At 38.6% G+C, this 24,450-nt stretch overlaps 1 protein-coding gene across 5 annotated transcripts in view; it reads right to left on the bottom strand.

Moving 5' to 3' along the window:
* The window catches only part of dnah12 (dynein, axonemal, heavy chain 12), a 176,619-nt gene that overhangs the window by 5,593 nt on the left and 146,576 nt on the right, over positions 1-24,450 (bottom strand). For 3 of the 5 annotated variants that reach the window (XM_072280429.1, XM_072280427.1, XM_072280428.1), the window contains 15 exons: positions 22,150-22,342; positions 20,246-20,438; positions 18,589-18,761; positions 16,933-17,073; positions 15,160-15,318; positions 13,579-13,723; positions 10,945-11,095; positions 7,541-7,794; positions 5,062-5,202; positions 4,813-4,950; positions 3,810-4,043; positions 3,293-3,481; positions 2,991-3,094; positions 2,110-2,314; positions 816-953 (listed from right to left, as the gene is read on the bottom strand). In XM_072280429.1, coding sequence (XP_072136530.1) covers positions 816-953; positions 2,110-2,314; positions 2,991-3,094; positions 3,293-3,481; positions 3,810-4,043; positions 4,813-4,950; positions 5,062-5,202; positions 7,541-7,794; positions 10,945-11,095; positions 13,579-13,723; positions 15,160-15,318; positions 16,933-17,073; positions 18,589-18,761; positions 20,246-20,438; positions 22,150-22,342 — 2,558 coding nt within the window. Of the gene's footprint in view, positions 1-815; positions 954-2,109; positions 2,315-2,990; positions 3,095-3,292; positions 3,482-3,809; positions 4,044-4,812; positions 4,951-5,061; positions 5,203-5,459; positions 5,641-7,540; positions 7,795-10,944; positions 11,096-13,578; positions 13,724-15,159; positions 15,319-16,932; positions 17,074-18,588; positions 18,762-20,245; positions 20,439-22,149; positions 22,343-24,450 lie in introns of those variants that run through there. The other 2 variants (XM_072280430.1, XM_072280431.1) reach the window with 2 other exon arrangements.

Below are 24,450 nucleotides of genomic sequence, written 5' to 3' on the forward strand. Positions count from 1 at the left end.
GCAACTTTAAATTCCTCAGTGTTATTATTTCGGATGATCTGTCCTGGGCCCAGCACGCAAGTGCAGTTACAAAGAAAGCACGGCAATGCCTCTACTTCCGTAGGAGTTTGCAAAGATTCAGTAGGACATCTAGAACTTTGATGAACTTCTATAGCTGTGTAGTGGAGAGTTTATTGCCTGGCTGTATCACAGCCTGGTCTGGAAACACCAATGCCCTTGTACAGAAAATCCAACAAAAAGCAGTGTCTACAGCCCAGTCCATCATAGGTAAAGCCCTCCCATCACTGAGCACATCCATATGAAGTGTTGACACAGAAAGGCAGCATCCATCATCAGGGACCCCCACTACCCAGGACATGCTCTCTCCTCGCTGCTGTCATCAGGAAGAAGGTATAGGAGCCTCAAGACTCACATAACCAGGTTCAGGAACAGTTATTACCCATCAACCATCAAGCTCTTGAACCAAAGGGGATAACTTCAATCAGCTTTATGTGCCCCATCATTGAAATGTCCCCACAACCTACAGAGTCACTTTAAAGGACTCTTCATCTCATGTTCTTGATATTCATTGATTTCAAGAAAATGAATCTCGGGGTTGTATATGGTGACAGATAAGGACTTTGATAATAAATTCACTTTAAACTTTGTGTCCAGATGATAGGCACTGCAGCAAAAAAGAGTTTTGGAATTATTCCCAATAACAATAAAGTTGCATTTGATTAATGGGAGAAGAACAGCACAAGTGTTATTAATTTACATAAAGAGGAGGAAAATATTAGAGAATGATGGATCAAAATTGAAATAAGACACATTACCTCGTACTCAAATCCCAACAAGTCAATAGGGATAGTGTACTTTCTGGCATAATTCTGCATGACTCCAGTCAGGAAGGCCTGGGTAAAAAAGAACCCAGACAACCAGAAGACATTGGGCTTTTCTTCATCAAACCATTTCTGTCAAGTATAAAGCAGTGTATTATGATTTGATATTTAGCATTCAATTACATTTAAGGATTGATCATTTATATTCATGAGCTTTCAACTGGTCAATCAAAAACTCTGGAGATGAAACTGGATCGAGTAATTTCTATTTCCTGGGACAACAAAGAGGCCTTTTGTTTTAGAAATGGTGTCTACAGTGCATAGATAATGGTGGATGTCATACTAAAGACAGCCTTGGGCACATGTACATCAAAAGCACATAGAAACATGCTCCATGTAGGCATTTTACAACATTAGTAAACAGAAAGAATCAATTTTATTGATCATATACTCTTAGATGTATTAGAAATTTGCCATAGTGTGTTGGTCAGGGTGTGACATGCAACAAAAACAACATTCAACACTTATAAAGAATAAAAGATGATATAAAAATAAAGTTAGAGGTTAAAGTACAGATATGGAATAAAATGTGCACAAATACATAAATACCAGCATGTATTTACAATGTGAACAGCATTATAAGAATGGTTTAAAGTGTTTACAGTGCAATGATGGGGGTGGAAAGGACAGATGTATTTCAAGTCAGAATGTTGAACTGCTACAAGATCCTTGGAATGCTGTAATCCACGATCAAGTCTCAAACTTATTTTAAGGTGCTGCTTAATAGAAGGAGTGTCATTGACTCTTTGTATCGGGGTTCGGTTCAGATACATGTGAATCAAGTCACAGTGAAGGATAGGCTGCAAACTATGTGCACGTCATCTGTTCAGTTGATCATCCACGCTGGCTTTGACTGGTGTTAACAACACCTAGTATTGGTGAACTCCTGAAGCATCCAGTTTATGAACAATAGGGTCAAGCTGGGTGGATATTTGGAGGCCGTACATTTGGCTCATGGCAGCTATTGATATTAGAACACTCCACAACTCACCACCTCAGCCAGCCTGATCTTGTTTTCAATTGAAATATGATAACTGCTTGGCACCACTTAATTGGCCTGGGTTGGAATTTTGGGTGATTTTCTTCCAAGCATAATGCCAAGGGGCTTTAATAGTCACATAACACACAAGCCTGCATAACTTAACCTAAGCAGAGACACACAAAAATTGTACTGAGTGTGGTAAGCCTTTTGGTTTCTAATTGGATTGAAATGTTATGTCATTTTTACCTGCAAGAATTCTAGTCGTGCCAAAAAATCAGTGATGTAGCTTCCTAATGGTTTAAGGCTGGGATAAGAGCGCTTGGCCCACTTCTCAGGCAGTTTTCCCACAAGCAAACTTCCTGCTAGTGCCTCCAGTGCTGAGTCCATCACCACGAGGCCTTTAATTGCTTTCTGGAGATTCTGAAGGGTGAATTGTATTGTTCGAATTAAACTGAAATTGAAAACAAAAAAAAAGATTTTAAAAATTGTAAGAGTAAAAATTGTATCAGGGTACAGGGCACAATTTTCTTTTACAGTTAAATTCCAATAACTTGCTCTCAGATTGTTCATAAATCCCAATGTCTACACACCTGGAACCTGGTTCCCACTTTGTCAATCATTGGGTCCTAGGTTCCCACACGTCTCTGCCACTCACCACTGCTGACTGTCACTGATTGGGGCCTTTTTTATTTAGAACATGTTTTTTCTCCAGTTCCACAGTTCCTAGCTTCTCACCACCTGGAAAATTCTTTAAGTTCCTTTAAGTCTAAACTGGATCACACAGCTTCATTCTTTTCCACTATGAACCGATCTGCTACATGTATCCTCAAATCAATTTCTCTGTGCAACTTTCTGTTTTCATTTATGCTAGTTAGCTGTACATTTTTTCATCAGCAAAACTGGGCATTTGCTTCTCTATTCATTCATCCAAATTACTTTTCCAATACAATAAATGTATAGAGTAAATCTGAAAACCTGGAGGATAAAAGATAGATCCTGCCAACTTCACTACATTTACTATTTTTTGGCCTGTTTTTAGTTAGTAGCTAATATTTATTTATCTTTTAATGTAAATTAACATTATGTTAAATATTTATCTTTTTAACCTAAGTTAAAAATCTACTTACTTATTGAATCGTTCCATCTCTTGCACTAACACTGTGTTCATGCTTTCTTCATATTTTACTGGGTATTTTGTTAGCGCTTTGTCAATATCAAAGTCCTTTGGCAACTGGCAGAGAAATAATCACAAATTTTGTTTTATTACTAAAAGAATGAGCCACATTATACAGAATGTAATACCTGCTTACTGACATGAAAAGTTGACTGAACTTTGCAATCCATGTTTTTACTGACACTGTCTTGCACTTTGATGTGAAACAGTTGCATAATGACGAGCTAACAACAGCACCTTCTTGACTCTCAGTACCTTTGACAGAATGTCTGATGCAATATTTTCCAACATGTGATCACTGACGCCTGACGAACCGCCCTGTCCACTACCTCCCTGAGTTAGCAGCAGTGAATCAAACAATATCTTAGTTTGATGCAAATCTTTGGAAATGTCTACATTTTCATGCATTCCAAATACTTCAGGATGCTGAGTTGAAGGCAGTTTCTGTGGAAACAATGATAAGTATAAAAGGTTATGCCCAATAAGCAACAAAGATTCACTTTTAACAGCTGGCTGACAGTTTTATGCATTAGTAATCCCTGGCCCACAATCAATCAGAATCAGAATCAGGTTTATTATCACCGGCACATGTCGTGAAATTTGTTAAATGGCAAATCATGGACAGAACTATTCATTAAATGGTTACTTTTAAGATTTCCCTATAAATAGGTAAGGTGAAACAAAGACAAAATTGTAATTATCGTTGAAAATCTCACTACATTAAATTCAATATTCAAATGAATTGAATAAAATCCAATACATTTTCAAGTACCTTAATGAAGTCAATGTAGTCACTATAGCTCCCTTTGGGGGGTGCACAGTAATTTCTACTGGGGGAAAATGCATATCTTGGATTTTCTATCACCTCAGTATTGTAGAAATCTGTCAATATTGTCATCAGTAAACGCCTGTCCCAGTCGTCTGTCACACGACCTCCATAATTACATTCACCAGTCAGGTATGTGATGGCTTCGAATGGAACACTGTCATATTCATTAATGAAGAGCTGTAAATCACAAAGACAAGCATTAAAATACCATGGAACCAATAAATCTGATGTTCCCTTACAGATGTGAGATATTGCAGGCAGAAAAATCCAAGTGGGTTAAAGTCCTTGAGGAAACAGTTAACCACAAAATATGGATTAGAATAGATTGATGCATCCGAAACCCTGAGGTACCTGGATTGCCCTGTTGTAAATGAAAGGGTGCTAACCTTTCCCAAAGGTTAAGGATAAAGAAAGTTAAATACTCTTTCCAAATATGATATCAGTGCAGTTATCTCTACTCAAAGTGTACTCAGGGCATCAAGTTACATTGCCCTGGACCATAAGTGAAAAAGGGGGGAAAATACTAGTTTGTCCATGTAAATCTAGATGCATGTTCAAGCATGTAACCTGCAATCTTTAAAATTACTTATTTTAAACTTACTTAAATACTTAGATACCACTTGGTAGGGAACCTAGCTGAGGAATGGTATATAGAAGAGTAAAAAATACAATATATAGTCAATTTAATATATCAAACACCTACGTATTTCAGAATGACTCAAGTTATGATTTACCTGAACAGAAATACACAAGAAAAACAAAAACATTTACTATTAGCTCATAACAATTTTCTAGTTACGTCTTTCAGATTATATTATTTCATGTAACCAGTATTGTACAAAACAGGTGCTATTACTAGTACTTGTTTTCATAAATGGCTTTAAGATAAAGCTGATCAGCCAATATATGTGAACGAAACAAATTATAAGATGCTGATATTTATTACCTGTAATTGTCTAACACTGATTCGCAGGTCAGACTCATTGAATCCATAAGGAATATTCCATCCAAGAGGTCCAAACTTCCTCCTCTCCTGTACAATCGCGTGGAAAAAGCAAAGTCCATAAAGAAGCTTCTCCCAAGCCTTGAGAAAAAAAAAGAGGTGTATAAATTATACATAGCATATAACTAAAAAGTGTAATGATTTCATAATTATATTTAACTAGTATTTGTACAGGATTGGATCTGAACTGACCAATTCCTTTCCAACACAGTTGTGGAAAAACACAGGGTCAGAGATTGGGTCAGTGAGGTAGGATTGGAGCAGGTTCAATCGGAGACCAGTGGGAGGTTCATTGGTCATCTTCACGCCATTCTGCAGTATGGTCACAGGAAACTGTAACAGAAGAATAAAATGCAACATCACTCTTTAACACAAAGGAATCATCTGTTCATAAACAACTTCATCAGAAATAAGTTTTCAAAGTAATTTATGCAAATTAGAAGTGAACAACTATGTTCCTTGAAAAATCTACATATCAAATATCACAAAAGATACAATGGTTATAACAATTATAACGCTTTATTTGAAATTGGCATTTGTTAGTATTTCATTAGTTTATATAGTTAACCAAGTTATTCACATACTGTATTATCAAGGATCCCTTCCATCCTTCTAGCATCCTCTTTGACTTTCTACCATCAGGCAGGAGACTCCAATACATAAAAACAGGAATGGCTAGGATGGGAGGCGGTCTCTTCTCTCAGGCCATTAGGCTTCTGAACTCCCTGCCACATTGTATTCAAAGTGTCACTGGTTAATCTGTCCTGTACCCTACAATATTTAATTTATGCACTTTAGTTTGTTCAGTTATGTGTAATCCATCTGTAGATTTCATCCTTACTTACATAAGTTATTACGTGTTATGAATCCTCCAGTGCTTTACACCCTGGTTCAGAGAAACGTCTTGTTTGACGGTATACATCTATATAGTTAAATGACAATAAACTTAAGCAACACATACAAAATGCTGGAGGAACTCAGCAGGCCAAGCAGCATCTATGGGAAAAGAATACAGTCGACATTTCGGGCTGAGACCCTTCAGCAGGACTGGAGAATAAAAGATGAGGAATAGATTTAGAAGGTGGGGGAGGGGAGAGGGAAACAGAAGGTGATAGGTGAAACTGGAAGGGGGAGGGATGAAGTAAAGAGCTGGGAGGTTGGTTGGTGAAAGAGATACAGGGCTGGAGAAGGGGGAGTCTGATAGGTGGGGACAGAAGGCCATGGAAGAAAGAGAAGGGGGGAAGAGCACCAGAGGAAGGTGATGAGCAGGCAAGGAGATAAGGTGAGAGAGGGAAAAGGGGATGGAGACTGGTGAAGGAGAGGGCGTGGGGGTGCGTTACCAAAAGTTTGAGAAATCGATGTTCATGCCATCAGGTTGGAAGCTACCCAGTCAGACTATAAGGTGTTGCTCCTTCAACCTGAGTGTGGCTTCATTGTGACAGTAGAGGAGGCCATGGATTGACATATCAGAATAGGAATGGGCAGTGGAATTAAAATGGGTGTCCACTGGGAGATCCTGCTTCTTCTGGTGGATGCAGCATAGGTGCTTGGTAAAACAGTCTCCCAATCTACATCGGGTCTCACTGATATACAGGAGGCCACACCGGGAGCACTGGACACAATATATGACCCCAACAGACTCATATAAACTTGACTTGACTTGATGTAATCTGTCTATCTCATTTACTAAATGTCATATTATATCCCATTGTAAAGAAATAGTTAATCAGATTACTTTGAAACCTGCTCTCAATGTAGATCACATCTGGAAGAACCCGGACAAATTTTGTGATTTGCAAAATTTTTATCCACGAATGATTCCAGCACAATCTGGATACATGGAGTCATAGAGCACAGAAATGATCTTTTTCCCCCACCATATCTATGCCAATTATCAAGTACTCATCTGTACCAATCTCACTAAAAGGACTTTGTCTGCAACTTCCATACCTTAGCAATTCAAATGCTCATTTAGAACCCAAATGTAAGAGTGCCTGTCTCCATCACCCACTCAGGCACTGGATTCCAGATTCCAATTGTCTTCTTATTTGAAATAATACTTTTTCAGATCCCTCCTAAACTTTCTCACACCTACCTTAAACACATACTCTCTGATTTTAGGTACATCTGCTATAGGAAAAAAAATCTACTATCTTATTTATGCCCCTCATGATGTTGTTTATCTCAACCAGGTCTCCCTTGAGCATCTCCCACTCCAGTGCACAAACTCACCATGAAATCAAAATCAGATTGTATACAATCTAAAGAACAGGCACCACACAGTCTAATTTCTTGACCACAGTCTTCAGTCAGATCACAAATAAAACATGACAGCAAAGAGATCAGCCCCTCATACACTGTATGAGCCTAAGTCTTGGCAAAAAAAAATTACAATGATTTAATGTTAAATTATATATTTTTATTTATATATTTGAAAGATTATGTATTCATGTTAACTTTGCTTGTATAGTTATGTAGCTGGTCAGTGTTACATGAAAGGAATTGGTAGAACTGAATGTTCCTGAAATAACATTAGTAGATTATTAAAAAATATCTAAATGCAATATTTTCCCTAGGACTATTTTATTTACTATTGCTAGTGTATACATAATTCAACTCATCAGCAGCTGTCTGTGTATTATTATCTATTTGATGGCATTTTCCTCAATACCTTTGGAGATGGATAGCTGGTCAGCCAGAGGCGGAAGTCTGGATGGCAGGTTTCACTGCTGAATTCCTCACAAATCTTCTCCAGTGTTGGCATCCAGGACACAGCAAGGTGGCAATTTTGCAGACATACCCAAGTGCCGTCAAGCATACCTTGTTTTATCATTTTCCCGGCAATTGGGCCTTGCCCCTGGCCAAGAGAGATTGACTGGAACTGATTTGCATCCATGTTCTTATCATTTGTTAACTTTAGTAAACCTGCAAAGAATTATATAATTATGATAGAAAATCAACTTTGTTTGGAAACAGTATCCAATTTCTCCCTTATTTACTCTATCAACAGTATTCGTGATTGTGAATATATTTTTAACATCTCTTATGACATCAATGACATAAGTAGAAAAGGGGAGGAGGTTCAGAAGAGAGAATTTATGGAGTTAGGTAGAAAGTTGAAAGTAGGAACTCCAGGGTAGTGATCTCTGGATTGCTGTCTGTGCCATGCACCAGTGAGAGTAAGAATAGGATGATTGGGCAGATGAATGCATGGCTGAGGAGCTGGAGTAGGGGGCAGAGCTTCAGATTTCTGGATCATTGTGATCTCTTCTGGGCAAGGTATGACCTGTACAAAAGGGATGGTTAATACTTGAACCTGAGGTGGAACAATATCCTTGCTGGCAAGTTTGCAAGAGCTGTTGGGGAGGGTTTAAACTAAATTGTCAGGGGGGTGGGAAACAGAGTGATAGGGCTAAGGATGTGCAGTTGGTATACAACCAGATGCAGTGTGCAGTGAAGCTGTCAGGAAGTCAAGCAGGTGATAGGGCAAAATTGCAGTCAGTGGGATGTGTTGCAGAGTAACATGGGGACAAAATCTCAAAGGGTGACAAATTGATGATAGAAGGTGTTATATTTGAATGCGCACAGTATACAGAGTAAGGCAGATGACCTTGTAGTGCAGTTAGAGATTAGTAGGGATGACGTTATGGACATCACTGACTTGTGGTTGAAGGAAGATCATAGTTGGGAGCTGAACATCCAAGGATACACAAGGTATTGAAAGAATTGGCAGGTAGGCAGAGGGGGTGGAGTGGCTCCTTTGGTAAAAGATGAAATCAAATCCTTAGAAAGAGGTGACATAGGATTGGAAGATGTAGAATCCTTATGAGTAGAGTTAAGGAACTGCAAGGGTAAAGAGACCCTGATGGGAGTTATATACAGGCCTCCAAACAGTAGCAAAAATGTGGGCTACAAATTAAAATGGGAGATAGAAAATGTATGTCAAAAGGACAATGTTACGATAGTCTTGTGGATTGCAATATGCAGGTAGATTGGAAAAATCAGTCTGGTACAGGATCCCAAGAGCGAGAATTTGTAGAATGGCTTTTTAGAGCAGCTTGTGGTTGAACTCACTAGGGGAAAAGCTATTCTGGAATGGGTGTTGTGTAATGAACTGGATTTGATTAGATAGCTCAAGGTAAAGGACCCTTAGGAGGAAGTGATCATAATATGATAGACTTCACCTACAACTTCAGAGGGAAAAGCTAAAGTCAAATTAACGGTAGTACAGTGGAGTAAAGGGAATGACAGAGGCATGAGACAGGAGCTGGCCAAAGTTGATTGGAAGGGGACACTAGCAGGGATGATGGCAGAGCAGCAATGGCTGTAATTTCTGGGAGCAATTCAGAAGGTGTAGGATAGATACATTCCAAAGAAGAAGAAATATTCTAAAGGCAGGATAATGCAACTGTGACTGGCAAGAAAAGTCAAAAACAACATAAAAGCCAAAAAGAGGGCATATAATAGAGAAAAATTTAGTGGAACGTTAGAGAATTGGGAAGCTTTTAAAAACCAAAAGAAGGCAACTAAAAAGCCATAAGGAGGGAAAAGATGAAATATGAAGGTAAGCTAGCCAATAAGATCAAAGAGGATAGCAAATGTTTCTTCAGATATATAAGGAGCAAAAGAAAGGCAAGAATAGATATCAGACTGCTGGAAAATGATGCTGGAGAGGTAGTATTAGGGACAAGGAAATGGCGAATGAACTGAATAAGTATTTTGCATCAGTCTTCACTGTGGAAGACAATAGCAGTATGTCAGAAGTTCAAGTGTCGGGGGCGGAGGTGAATGCAGTTGCTATTTCTAGGGAGAAGGTGCTTGAGAAGCTGAAAAGTCTGAGAGTAGATAAGTCACCTGGACCAGATGAACTACATCCCAGGGTTTTGAAAGAGGTAGCTGAAGAGATTGTGGAGGCATTAGTAAAGATCTTTCAAGAATCACTAGATTCTGGCATGGTTTCAGACTACTGGAAAACTGTAAATGTTACTCCACTCCAAGTAGGGAGCAAGGGAGGCAGAAGAAAAAAAATTATAGGCCAGTTACCCTGATCTCAGTGGTTGGAAAGATACTGCAGTCAGTTGTTAACGATAGTGTCTCAGGGTACTTGGAGGCACATGATAAAAGTCAGTATGGTTTCCTTTATGGAAAGTCTTGCTCGACAAATCTGCTGGATTTCCTTGAGGAAATAATAAGCAGGATAGACAAAGGAGAATCAGTGGATGTTGTGTACCGGATTTTCACAAGGCCTTTGACAAGGTGCTGCACATGAAGCTGCTTAACAAGATATAAGGCTACAGTATTACAGGAAAGATACCAGCATGGATAGAGGATTGGCTGATTGGCAGGAGTCAAACAGTGGGAATAAAGAGGCCTTTTCTGATTGGCTGCTGGTGACTAGTGGTGTTCTGCAGTGGTCAGTCTCGGGATTGCTTCTTTTTACATTATATGTCAATGATTTGGATGATGGAATTGAAGGCTTTCTTAATGAATGTCCATTAATCAACTATTTAATCTGACCTAATGAGGGGCCTGGAGAAAAAAAACTCTTGTATAACTTAACATAATACACCCAAATACTCTACAGTTTTCTCTTTTGAAATGTATACCACCAACATTTATTGTTATCCCATAAATTAACTACTTAGGTGAAATGATATAACAAGCTTATTCATATAACAACACACGTTGCCAACACTTCAATCATAACTGCAGTCGTCACCACTTCTTGATCTAGGGAACCTCATTTATTATTACCCCACACCTGCTAGTCCGCACACATCACCATCCAAATGCATTATAAGTTTAGTACCCATTTGGTCTAAGGCATACCTCTTCACTCAGCAAGTAACTAGAATTTAAACAATTGACATCAAAGAGTAGCGAAAAATGTATCAAAAACTTCATCACATGATGCAGAAATGTTATTATCAATAAAATTGATAATAAAATTGATAAAATTGCACCTTTGCAGCCTCACATTCATATACAATATACTACTTCACTGCTTGTTAAAAGCTGAACAAATGCAGAAGAAATATTACATATCTATGATCTGAGGGACCCACAGCAACTCACTTGCCATTGGATCAGCTCCTGGAGAAAGTATAAATAAAAGTGGAATAGTAGCATTGGAATCTCCAAAACTCTTAGCTAAATCAAATGGAGGTGGTTCCACAAAACGTTTCCCTAGCTTTTCTGTAACAAAATTTATCACAGCTGGTATGATCTGAAAGACAGAACATGGCATTTTCAGGAATATGGTCAAAAAGTCATTAAAGTTTTAATTTCCATCTAGAAATGGAAGTAACTTTTCCCAGCAGATAATTGTTCAAATAAAAGGCAAAAAATCAAGAACATTGAGATAACAGCATACGTTCAAACCCTTAAGATAATATGAATTCACTTGCATCTTCTGCTTTCTCTAGTTTGTACAATATTAATTTAAAATGAATGTTCATAAGTATCTGCATTTCAGTCTCTTGCAAAAGAACTGCTATGGTATACCATTCCCTTAGTCAACTTCTACATGGTGATATAACACTGAACATTTGAAAATGCTATGAAAGTACTTCAAACATCAGATATGAGAAAATAATAAATACTATGTTGATCAGGATAGTCAAACAAGAAGCTCTCGCCTTTACAATGGAGGAAAACAAATCATTAAAAAGCAATTCTAGTAGATGTTTCATAAACACAAGAGATCTTCAGATGCTGGAAATCCAAGGCAACACACACAAAATGCTGGAGGAACTCAGCAGGACAGGCAGCCTCTATGGAACTGAATAACAGTTGATGTCTTGGGCCGAGAATTTCTTCATGACTGGAAAGTAAAGAGAGATGGCAGAATAAAAAGTTGGGGGGGGGAGGGGAAGGAGGACTAGATAGGTGAAGGGCGAAGCCCGATGGGCGGGAACAGTAACGGGCTGGAGAAGAAGCAATCTGATTGGAAAGGAGAGTGGATGATGGGAGAAAGAGAAGAAGAAAGGCAACGGGGGGAGGTGATAGGCAGGTGTGAAGAAGAGGTAAGAGGCCAAAGTGGGAAATAGAAGAAGAGGGAAGGGGAAGGGAACAAAAAATTATTGGAAGGAGAAATTGATGTTCATGCCATCAGATTGGAGGCTACCCACATGGAATGTGAACTGTTGCTTCTCCTTCACCCTGAGAATGACTTCATCCCTTTGAAGATGGTGAAAGTTGCAGAGTATGATGTGTTGGATGCGGAGGTTCATGGGGTGGTAGGTGAGGTCAAGAGGAACTCTATCCCTGTTAAGCTGGTGGGAAAATTGGGTGAGTGCGGATGTTCAAAAATCGGAAGAGATGTGAGTGTGGGTAGCATCAATGGTGGGGGAAGGGAAGCCTGGTGTTTTGAAGAAGAACAGCATCTCTGGTGTCCTGAAAAAGAAAGCTGCATCCTAGGAAAAGATGCAGTGGGGACAAAGGAATTGAGAAAACAAAAAGGGGAGAGTGGTTTCAGAAATGGTGCATGAAGCAACACCAGTGCAATTGTCAATGTCAATATACCTTCCCTGTTAATGCTGCCCAACTCTTCCTGTGCTACAATGACAACTGCATTGGTGCTGTTTCACGCACCCATGCTGAGGTCATCAATTTCATCAACTTGGTCTTCAACTTCCACTTAGCTCTTAAATTCACTAATCTTCCTCCTGGCAGTTATCCCTGCAAACAACAGAAATGCTACACCTCCCCATTCACCTCCTCCCTCATCTCCAAACAGTCCTTCCAGGTGAGGCAACTCTTCACCTGTGAATCTGCTGTGATTGTCATTGCACCCTGATGCGGCCTCGCCTACATTGGAGAGACATGATTGAGTGATTGCTTTGTCAAGTACCTCTGCTCCATCGGCCAAAATCTGAATTTCCTGGTGGTCAAACATTTTAATTCCTATCCTCATTCCCGTTCCGGCATGTTGGTCCATGGCCTCCTCTTTTGCCATGAAGGGGCCACACTTAGGGTGGAAGAGCATCACCTCATATTCCATATAGGTAGCCTCCAACCTGATGGCATGGACATCGATTTCTTCTGGTTATTTTTTTTGTCCCGTCCCTCCTTCCTCATTCTGGCCTTTTACCGCTTCTCCTCACCTGCCTATCATCACTCCTTGGTGACCCTCCTCCTTCCCCTTCTCCCATGGTCCACTCTCCTCTCCTTTCTGATTCCTTCTTCTCAAACTCTTTATTTTTCCCACCCACATGGCTTTAGTCCTCCTTCCCATCCCCTCCCCACTGTTTATTCTGACGTCTTCAACCTTCCTTCCCGGCCCTGAAGAAGAGGCTCAGCCCGAAACACCGACTTTGTTCATTTCTATAGATGTTGCCTGACCTGCTGGATTCCTCCAGAATCTTGTGTGTGTTGTTCTGTTAGGTGTTTAATAATTGAAATATTACACCTGTTTCATGTTGAATTTAAATACACTGTGGTAGGTTTTGAGAGATAAATATACCAGGTAATTTGCAAGGGAATTTAACAAACATAATAGTATAACAGGAAATGTTTGCAGTTCTATTGTAAAAGGACAGGATACTAACAGAAATAGTCTTTCGAAGAAATGGCATAGAAATAATCTACTCAAAATGTGCCTCTATTATTGGAAAATATTTGGAAAATATATAAACCTGGAATCCTAGAAGAACTGAGCCAGTCAAAAGTATCTGTGTAAAGAGAAAACTCAGAAACATTTTTTTTTACCTTGTCAGGTCGAAGCATCCTCAGAATAATCATCTTCTGAAGTTCATTGATATTTTGATCCCATGGACTTGGTAAAGGCTCATTGTGTGGTTCCTTACTTTCATAGATCTTGTGCCATTCTCTAATAAACTTGGAGAAATGATCCCTATTTGGAATTTGCAGATACATACTTCTTATTTTTGCATTTTACTACTTTTAAAACACAAAACTATTGTTAATTTACTTACAAGAACAGAAATCTACAAACTTCATAAAATTGTTAGATTAATGGTTTTCTTAAAAACTTAACAAAACTCTGAAAGCAAAGCCTACTCGATCAATATCTGACACTATAGGTTCTCAACTAGCTTGAAAATAATTGGTCACAGCACAGTATTCATTTTAAATCACAGCCCCAAGCAGCGTTTATTCTTAACCCATGCTCTTCATGTGAGGCATTCATTAATGCAAGTTGCCAGAACTGCAATGTGATTTTGATTATTCAAAGGCTTCTTAACACCTGTAAACTGCTAAACAGGTGTAAATGAAAAGGTAGTTGTGAAAATGTACTGAATTGTTTTGAGTTAAAACCACGCTGCTGTGACTGCAAGAAAGAACCAAGTAAGCACCATTTAAGCATGAATATTAGGGTCTAAAATAGGGATCAGAACGACAATATTGCAGGAAATCAGTTAACAACTGATCGCCAGTCTTTGCTTGGGTATCAAAAATCCTATTACATGTGACATTGGAGATAAATTTTACTGCAAGTGGGGTTACATCAACAACCAAAGAAATTAATTAGAAATTTAAGTCTGAAATGGAGACCTTCCCCACATTTTTTGTCTTATATGTGAATAATAAACTTTAGTAGACCAATTAGAACTGTTTCTTACAGCATGCAGGAAGACGTACCAAAATTGAAACAAGAAGAGGCTTTGTAAAACATTACAAATTCATATTCTAGTTTATGACCATAATAAGACATTATTTTGTAAGAACAGTTCAAGCAATCAAATATTATTGTGGAACTAATAAACTGTGTTTGAAGTCCTATGAATATACAGTTTAATACTTTTATTTTGTTCATCACAGATGGCCAATGATAGGACACATTTATCAATTATAGTCGGAGGCATGCTGTCCACTTTTGTAACACTATTAATGAGCCATGAACATTACTTATTTCCCTTTTCTTCATGCAATACATTATGTCTGTCATAAAACTAAGAGACAAAGGGGAAGTATTTAAAAGGTGTCCGAAGCATGAAAGCAGAACATACAGAAGACCAAAATAAAGAGAAGAAATCAGAAAGAATGATGAAAGAGAAAGTTACATAAATAAAAAGATTGTTTTTAAAAACATCATAAAACATTATAGAATCATTTTCATAAAGTTACAGGCACATGGGAGTGTTCTAAATTGCATTTGTGGTACAGCAGTCAGCTAAAATTATTTTAGTTCTGATTAATTTAAACAGATTTTTATCAAATCATTATTCCCTTGTGCTATAAAGTGCATGTGGAAAACATCAAAGCATGACAATAGCCATCTTGTAACTGTGGTAGAATAGCCGCAGCATTTTCATTAAATTAGCTTACCTCAGGCCATGTAAACTTTGTAGGTCACTTGCACGACAGATCTCATCCCAGCTCTTGTCCTGGAGCCAGGATGGATCAGGGTTTTTTAATTTGTTTTGCAGCCCCACTCCTCCAGTCAACAGAAACATAAATTCCTGATAATTGATATCATGTCTTGCCCTGGATGAAAGAAAAATGAAAAGGAAATTGTTAATTTATGCCAAACACAAAACCAAAGGCTGCTTAAGTCCTTACACTTTGTAAATGAATCTATGGATCCTGTAACAAAACAACCACACTTTACATCCGACACATGAAGTACTGTATTCATGAAGAACCAGGTAGTCCAGAATGGCATTTACACACCTTCATGGCCTTCAGCCTATTTTATGGTGGAAATAGTCAAGCGATGTATTAAACTCAATATCCAAGGAATCATATGTTCACAGATTAGACAACACCCTTCACACACATATTCACATTACTAGTGTTAGAATTTTAGGAGTTGGAAAGTCTTATTAAGCCTGCCTGCAAATTGTCCACCAAGAAAACTGAAACAGTGTCCAGTGGGACTGTGACAAATGTTCTTGACTGTAAGCTTCCATGTTGTTGACACTTACTTTCCACTGGTTCATGACTAAACTAGGGCATACCCAAGAAGGACTGTGCCGTTTGTAGGGATGCAACTTCACTCAGTTCTCCTTGATTCTGCACTCCTCTAAATCAGGAAGCAATGGAAAGGGTATATCCAACTGGCAGAATTCCACAGAGTGGGCAGCCGCAGAATTATCCCAGTGGGACCATCAGGGCTATGCCCAGTGCAGGATGGATGCAAAGTAAAAGTCAGATGTTGTCTATAATTCCAGCTGATGCTGTGAAGATTACTTCCATCTGAAAGCTTTGAAGTTACTCAATTCAACCAAGTATACTTGATGCTGACTGCAGTTACTTTTCCCGGCTAAGAAAGGTCAGTTTGGAATGGAGCTGCTGGACATTTCACTGTAGAGGAGAGAGTTTCCAGCAGCATTGCAGAGCCAGAAGGCCCAGAACCTCAAGGCAATGCTGTTATGAATTTAAAGTAAGCAGAAATTAATCCCACTTGAAAAATGCCAGAACATCCATTATAGCACATTAAAATTAACAATTCAGTTCAGAGTCCTGATATTCATTCTTTACTGTGGAGATGACTTCTATTACCTTATTACTATTCTTCTCATTATCTTGAGCCAAGATCATTTTAAGTTATTCTCGTCCATCTAAATTTGGTATTATCAAACAGTAACTTATCCTAAAGTGCATTAATTATAAGAGCACCAGAATCTATCAAATCTCGATTACTTCCCATCTTGGATAAAATCAGAGTATTTGCAATTGTTTCACAAACTACTTGGTTCCAATTAAAAACAAACAAGAGTAAATCTGCAGATGTTGGAAATCCGAGTGACACACACAAAATGCTGGAGGAACTCAGCAGGCCAGGCAGCATCTAGGAAGAGAGTACAGCTGACGTTTCAGCAAGGTTTCGGCCCAAAACATCAACTGTACTCTTTTTCTAGATGCTGCCTGGCCTGCTGAGTTCCTCCAGCATTTTGTGTGTGGTTCCAACTAAAATACAGCTTTCAATTACTTTTCACATTGTACTACGGAAACACATTATGTTGACTTTGAAAGCAGCAAGAAAATTGATTTTATAAGTGCAATTACATAACATCATTTATTATTCTCATTAAAATACCTTATCATAAATTACCAGCGGTAACTTGGAGAGAACATTTAGTGAAAACTGATACTTACAAAAGCAGATTACTGCATAACAGAAAGGAAAAAAGCAACTTGTCTTTCTCAAATAGTGAACGGCAAACATTGGAGTACAGGTTATATGTGAAGTGATCATTCAGATAACGAAGACGTTTCTCTAAGATTTTTGACTTATTACTGGTAATGAAAAGATAAGACAGAAGATTAAGAAACTTGATCAAGAACTACTATTATTAATCATATATTGCAACATGGATCTCCAAACCTTGTGTTTTAGTTATTCAGAACATCCAGCCTCATATGTGAAGACTTAAGCTTATGACCAAATTTGTTCTCATTGGCTAAAGTATTATCCTGATTTCTCATCAGCCACTCTACTGTTCCCGAGTAGCACTGGCAAATATCCCAGTCAGGATATCGGTCCCCCTCCAGTTCAGGCGCAACCCAGCTCTCTTCTACGGGTCACCCCCTACCCTAGAAGAAACCTACCCTCAAACTCATCCCTCTTTCTAACCTTGCTGTTGGTACCAATGTGCACCCAACCCCTTGAGATTGCTCTGCAGCCATTCCAAGACATCCCTGACCCTGGCAACCAGGAGAGAACACATCAGCTGGGTGTCTCCTTGAGGCCACAGAACCTCCCTAACTATAGAGTCTTCCATCATTTACACCCTGCCTGACTTCCCCCTTGTCTGCTGAGCTTCAGAGCTGGTCTCAGTACCACCAATGTGGCTACCACAGAGTTGATCAGAACTTGTAGCCATTTCATGGTAACAGTATCTTGTGTGGTGAGTGCTAGAATTCGGTGGAGCGGGGGATTAAGGAGAGTGTGAGGGGAATAAAATGGGATCATTGTAAACTTTATACATAGTGCTTGCCGGACAGTGCAGAATCAGTGGACTGCAGAGATTGTGTCATGCCTTATGACTCTGATTATTAACAACATATTGAGCAAAGGTGGGTCAGTACTTTCCCAAGCATCTAAGGCTTTTAGGCTCATTGTTTTCATTACATCACAGCAAGTCCCCCACCAGACAGGTGATGCCACTGAACCACAAATGCCAAGAGCCAATGAGATTGCACCTAGGCCACTTATGTGCAGATGTAGGGGAACTGCATGCACTGATCCTTGGTAGGCTGGAGGAGAAACCAGGACAGCAAGGCCAATCGATTCTCAGTTACTCAAAACAGCCCCACTTCCACATAAACACCAGTCTGCTATCATCCCACCCCTCCACTGTTTTGTTCAAACCAAGAGGTCTGAATCTCCGTCGTATATCTTATTATTAAAGATGTAGCGGCTATTTGAAGGACAAACCAAAACTGCTGAGAGACTGAGTGAGGGAATTAACACTGTGTGATGCGCTTTGAAATAACTGAGTTCCAAGTCAAAAGGAGTATGTCCGATCGTTTATTACGAAACCAGCAAAGACAAACGATCAAGAATAGCAACAGTGCAATTAGTGAAACTGGCAGTCAACAAAAAGTATACATCCCTACTCAGTCTCTAACCAAACTAACAGCACAAAGGATGAATATGTGACTCTAGTCATTTACTCTACCATGCTCAAACCTGCGTGACTAATTACCATGACCCATAATAAAACATGCAACACAAAATGCAATACAGACAGAAAATCAACACAAAAGAGTTAAAGCAATAGGAATTTTCCGTAACTTTGGTAACCATACCTGTCATGGATAGAATTGATAAAGAGGTTGACAAACCAGCTGAGGGAGTACTGGTACATAGGGTCAATGTTGGCCAGATCTGCAATGCTAAAGAAAAGGATAGCAGAATGCTTAGCGATTGGTCTGTATCCCTCTCGGGACTCTGCAATCTTCAGTTCAGTCTTCTCAGCAACCTGAGAGAGTTAATAAGTAGTACAAAGCTGACAAAGGATACAAGTCTGACAATTTTATCAACAACTAAAACATTTAGTAGCATCTTTCACAACCTTTTGTAAAGACAGGATCCAGAGCACCAATTTGTGCACACAAAATAAAAACGGTCAAATAATCTGTTATCAGTAGTGCTAATAAGGGTTAAATATTGTTCAGGATAATAGGATTAATTTCCTTGTAATGCACCGAAAGAGCAGTCACCCAGAATGTATCAGGACCAGCAGGCTCCGGGACAGCTTCTTCCACCAGGCCATCAGACTGATTAACTCACGCTGATTTGAGTGTATTCTATGTTACACTGACTGTTCTATTTATTATAAATTACTATAAATTACTATGATTGCACATTGCACATTTAGACGGAAACGTAACGTAAAGATTTTTACTCATGTATGTGGAGGATTTAAGAAATAAAGTCAATTCAGTTCAATTATTCCAGAAAGCACTACACTTAAGTATCAGTCTAGATTATTGGGTTCAAGTCACTGTTGAGAGTCTTGAATCTACAGTGGATTTAAATGAATCCTTTTTACAAGTACTGAGAAATAAATTCTTAATGATATGTAACAAACCTTAATCAATTCTAAGGAATATGTTAAAATTTATTGAATTGAATTGACTTTATTTCTTACATCCTTCACATACATGAGTAAAAATCTTTACATTTCCATCTAAATGTGCAATCATAGTAATTTATAATAAATAGAACAGTCATTGTAACAGAGAGTACACTCAAATCAGTGTGAGTTAATCAGTCTGATGGTCTGGTGGAAGAAGCTGTCTCAGAGCCTGTTAGCCCTGGTTTTTATGCTGCGGTACCGTTTCCCGAATGGTAGCAGTAATTTGATTGGGTTTGATATTAAGTTTCAGAAGAAGAAACAAGATACACAAACTATAAGGTCACATTTGAAAGGATGAGATTGAACAATATTAAACTCGGTTAAGTTTTTACTGCATATAATGGATCAAATGTAAGCATAGATTTAATATGAACTGAGTACATGGCATTAAATCATGCGGTCTGTGCCTTAATTTAATTTTATTGTTTGTCTTGAAAATTATTTGCTGAGGAGGAATTTGACTTCTCTGTATTGAATATTTCCATTAATTTTATTCTCCCCTTATTTTCTTGCCTCTTGCCTAGTGTCATTTTCTAATTAAGGGAGCCAGGTATACTCAGTTATCAGCTAATGCAATTTATAATATAGTAAAGTAGGACACTATATTTTATAAAGTAATATGTTATATTTTCTTCTGATTTCACCCCATTTTGAAATATTTATGAAAGAGTTCACCAAAATAAAGAAAACTTCTAGCAGAGCATAATGCAAAGTTCACGAAGCAGATTCCTGTAAAAAAAATTCTAAATCAGTGATCATAGAGAAAATAGTATTGAATGTAGTTCTTACAAATTCTTAAATAAGTTTCCCTGTCAGTTTCTTACTTGTTGTTTCTTAGTAATCTCATTAGACATAATTTTTGCTGAGTCCAGGATTTTAATGGCACTCTCATCCTCTAGAATGTTGCCTTCAGAGCCCTCAAGGGTCTCAAGGATTTTGTCTTCAATTTCCTTCAGCTGTTTCTTATTGGATGCCGACTGGACAATCAGTGCATTCCTCTCATGCTCCAGTTCTGGCCTGGTCAGACAAATGAAACACTTAATATTATTCATCTCAAACCTCAGAGTGTAAGTGAAAAAAAATGTGGGATCAAGTTTTCAGTGTGCACCTCTCCCGCACAGACAAAAGCCAATAAAGCACTTTTGAATATTGGAATATGGGGCAAGACAAAAGCCAATGCGAACAGTAAAGTCCACGATACAGACATTAGATCAATAAACAAATAACTAACTTCTAATTTTGTTCTGAGAATAAGTGTTGGCAGGTCTATTTTTGTTTTTCTTGAAACTGTGCAAGCAGCTGAGACCTTGGTTTAACATATTAATCTCAAATCAAAGACCTGGAAATTCTCCTGCACTGCATATTTTTAACTACAAGTCAAAATGCAAGAGGACATAAGCTAAAAGTGAGAGAAGTGAGTTTTAGAGGGAGTCCAGGGAGAACGTTATTTTACACAGAGAGTGGCTGTTCTGGAATGTGATGTCAGACATAACCACGTTCATTTAGATTGGTGCTTGAATAGGCAAGGCATGGAAGAATGAGGGTTTAATATGAGCAAATAGTTCAGCATGGCCATAATGGAGCGAAAGGGTTCATTTCTGTGCAGTACATCTGTGACTCTACATATGACACCACTTACTTAAAAGCCAAATCACTAAATACAATTAGATAACTAGTATACAAATTGTCCACTTCAGCAAATTGGATTCACTCTTCTGAGTAACATACTACAGTAACTGAATATACTGAGTAACATAGTATAGACATCACTGGCACTCACAGCAACATTAAATAGAATGTTTATAGTAACCTCACTAATGAAAAAACATTAGGCAGAGGCAAAAATGAGGTCTGTGCATGGTGCAGATCTCGGTCACTCCAGCAGATCTTAAACAGATTGTGTGATTTCAGTGCTTTGGAAGTTCCAACCACATGGGCGAAGTGGGTAAGTCAGCATTGAACTGTTTCTATTCCACCAACTTGTGTGTTGGGCTTGACGTGTACCACAAGATTGCACTTTGTTATTAATGGCAAGGGATCCAACTGATTGTCTAATGCATGTTGTAATTGAATGGAGAGGCAAGAACTTTACTTAGAAATCAAAGGCAACAAAGAGTAGTTAGAAACACATGGAAGTCTGCAGATGCTGGAAATCCTAAGCAACACAAACAAAATACTAGAGGAACTCAGCAGGCCAGGCAGCATCTATGGAAATGAATAAACAATCAACAATTCAGGCTGAGTCCATTTCCATAGATGCTGCCTGACCTCCTCAGTTCCTCCAGCATTTTGTATGTGTTGTGAAAGGGTAGTTAAAGCCTCAGTTGAAATTTTTGTCATAATGTCCTTCAGCTTCTTCCACATTAACTCCTGTAAATCTTTAACAACTTTAAAGAATTCACAAAAGCACCAAATGGTAATCATTCAGCAACAAGCTTTTATAAACTGCTCTCCTTCATTCCTTGGATGGGGATTCTACACAGCTGTAGGTATGTATGATCATGTACATTGAAAGTGGGCAAAAGCTGAAATTCTGATCTCCAAGTGGCTGTGCTCAGCATCAAATTAGCATTGATGAGTTCATTGACAACATTAACTGCCTAATATAATCACTTCTACTGGACTTGCCAATGTAACGACATCTGAATGCACAATAATAAATATGACCACTCTAAGGAAAAAAACATCAAGAATTTGGAAAGAGTACACACTACATGGTTTATTTTACCTTTCCTTAGCAACAACAATCCCCAGCAGCTGGTCCTCAAGCCCCTCAGGAGTGATCATAAAGTTGAGCAGAGAAACCTTTGTTGCCAGTTCTGGCAAATAATGTGGATTTCTCAGCTTTGTTGTTATATAGAGTCGGAAATCCATTGAATACTCCATAACTGTATCACCAAGTTTGATACAATCCATACCACCTGAAAAAAATGGAAAATAAATTCCTGTCGTTCCTTTTCATATTAATGGCACACAGTCAAGTACTTTGTTTTAAGAGTAATTGTATTGCTGGTCAAATCAATCTTCAGGACTAACATTATTTTTTAAAAACTTGGATTTAATAGCATATGCGAAGAGGAAAAAAGGAAAAAGTAAGTTAAATTATCAAGGAATAGGAAGTAAAATGGTACATTACAGACAAATCTGTAAAAAAACAAAGTGAAGCTGGGACAAGAATAGGCAATTAAAGGACAAATAGGACGTAGCATAACCAACAATACAGAGATGGTAGAAATATTACATTATTATTTGCCAGAGAGTTACAACACATGTCCATGATATTGGATAGTGGGATAATGGCATTTCATATTAAAAGGGTGATATATTAAATATACTAAGCAGAGCCAAAGGGAACAAAGTCAGGTTTGATTGCTTCAATATACTTTGTATGAATTTAGGGACAATAGAGGCAGTTACATAACAACACATACTTAGTTTTTAATTTTAAGAAAGTGCAGTGCCAAATGTCTGGCAGATGGCTGACACAATACCTATATTTAGGAAGAAGGAATAGATCATGCTGAGGGAATTAGAGACACATCAACTTGACTTCTACATGGGGAGAAAATCTACAACTGCAAGGTAATGTTCAAAATTTAAAGCAAATTTATTATCAAAGTGCATATATTCAAGATGAGGTAGTAAATTGGATTAAACGTTGACTCAGCAGAAAAAGCCCGATAATGGTTGTAGATGGCTGCCTCTCTGTCTGTAGGGCTGTGGTGTGCCACAAGGATCGTTGTTGTTTGTCATCTATATCAACAATCTGGATGGTAATGTGGTAAACTGGATCAGCAAATTTGTGGATGACACCAAGACTGGGGGTGTAGTGGATAGTGAGGAAGACTACCAAAGCATGCAGTGGGATCTGGACCAGCTAGAAAAAAATGGGCTGAAAAGTGGTAGATGGAATATGATGCAGACAAATGTGAGGTGCTGCACTTTGGGAGGACCAACCAGGGTAGGACTTACATGGTAAGTGGTAGGGCACTGACCGAGGGACCGGGGATACTGATCCACAACTCCGTAAAAGTGGTCTCACAGGTAGATATTACCATAAAGAAAGCTTATAGCACATTGGCCTTCGTAAATCAAATTACAGAGTATAGGAGTTGGGCTGTTAGAAAAGATGTCAATAAGATTGAAATAGTCCAGAGAAAATTGACAAGATTGTTGCCAGGACTTGAGGACCTGAGTTATAGGGAGAGGTTGAATAGGTTAGGAATTTATTCCCTGGAGCGTAGAAGATTGAGGGAAGATTTGATAAAGGTTTATAGAATTCTGAGGGGTATAGATAAGGTAAATGCAAGCAGGCTTTTCCACTGAGGTTGGGTGAGACTACAACTAGAGGTCATGGGTTAAGGGTGAAAGGTGAAATGGATAAGGGGGAACATGAGGGGGAACTCCTTCACTCAGAAGGTGGTTAGAGAGTGGAACGAGCTGCCAGTTCAAGTACTGGATGCAGAGTTGATGTCAATGTTGAAAAGAAAGTTGGATAGGTACATGGATGGTTGGAGTATGGAGAGTTATGATCTGGGTGCAGGTTGATGAGACAAGGTAGATTAATGGTTCAACACTAACTAGATGGGCTGAAGGGCCTGTTTATGTGCTGTAGTCTACATGTCACCATATACAACCCTGAGATTCAATTTCTTGTGGGCAATTTCAGTAAATACAAGAATCACAACAGAATCAGTGAAAGACCACATCCACCAGGATGGATAAACATCCACTATGCAGATTAAAAAAACAAACTGCGCAAATACAAAATGAAAGAAAAATAAAGAAGTAATGTTAATAATAAATAAATGAGGAATAAATATTGAGGGCATGAGAAGAAGAGTCCTTGAAAGTGAGTCGATAGGTTGTGGGAACAGTCCAGTGATGGAGTGAGTGAAGTTGAGTGATGTTATTTCCTCTGGTTCAAGAGCCTGGCGGCTGAGGAGTAATAGCTGTTCCTGAACCTGTTGATGTGACTCCTGAGACTCTTGTCCCTTCCTCCTGATGGCAGCCGTGAGAAGAGTGCACG

This window comes from Mobula birostris, chromosome 16 (genome assembly GCF_030028105.1).
Source record: "Mobula birostris isolate sMobBir1 chromosome 16, sMobBir1.hap1, whole genome shotgun sequence".
In the NCBI taxonomy this organism is placed as follows: Eukaryota; Metazoa; Chordata; class Chondrichthyes; order Myliobatiformes; family Myliobatidae; genus Mobula; species Mobula birostris.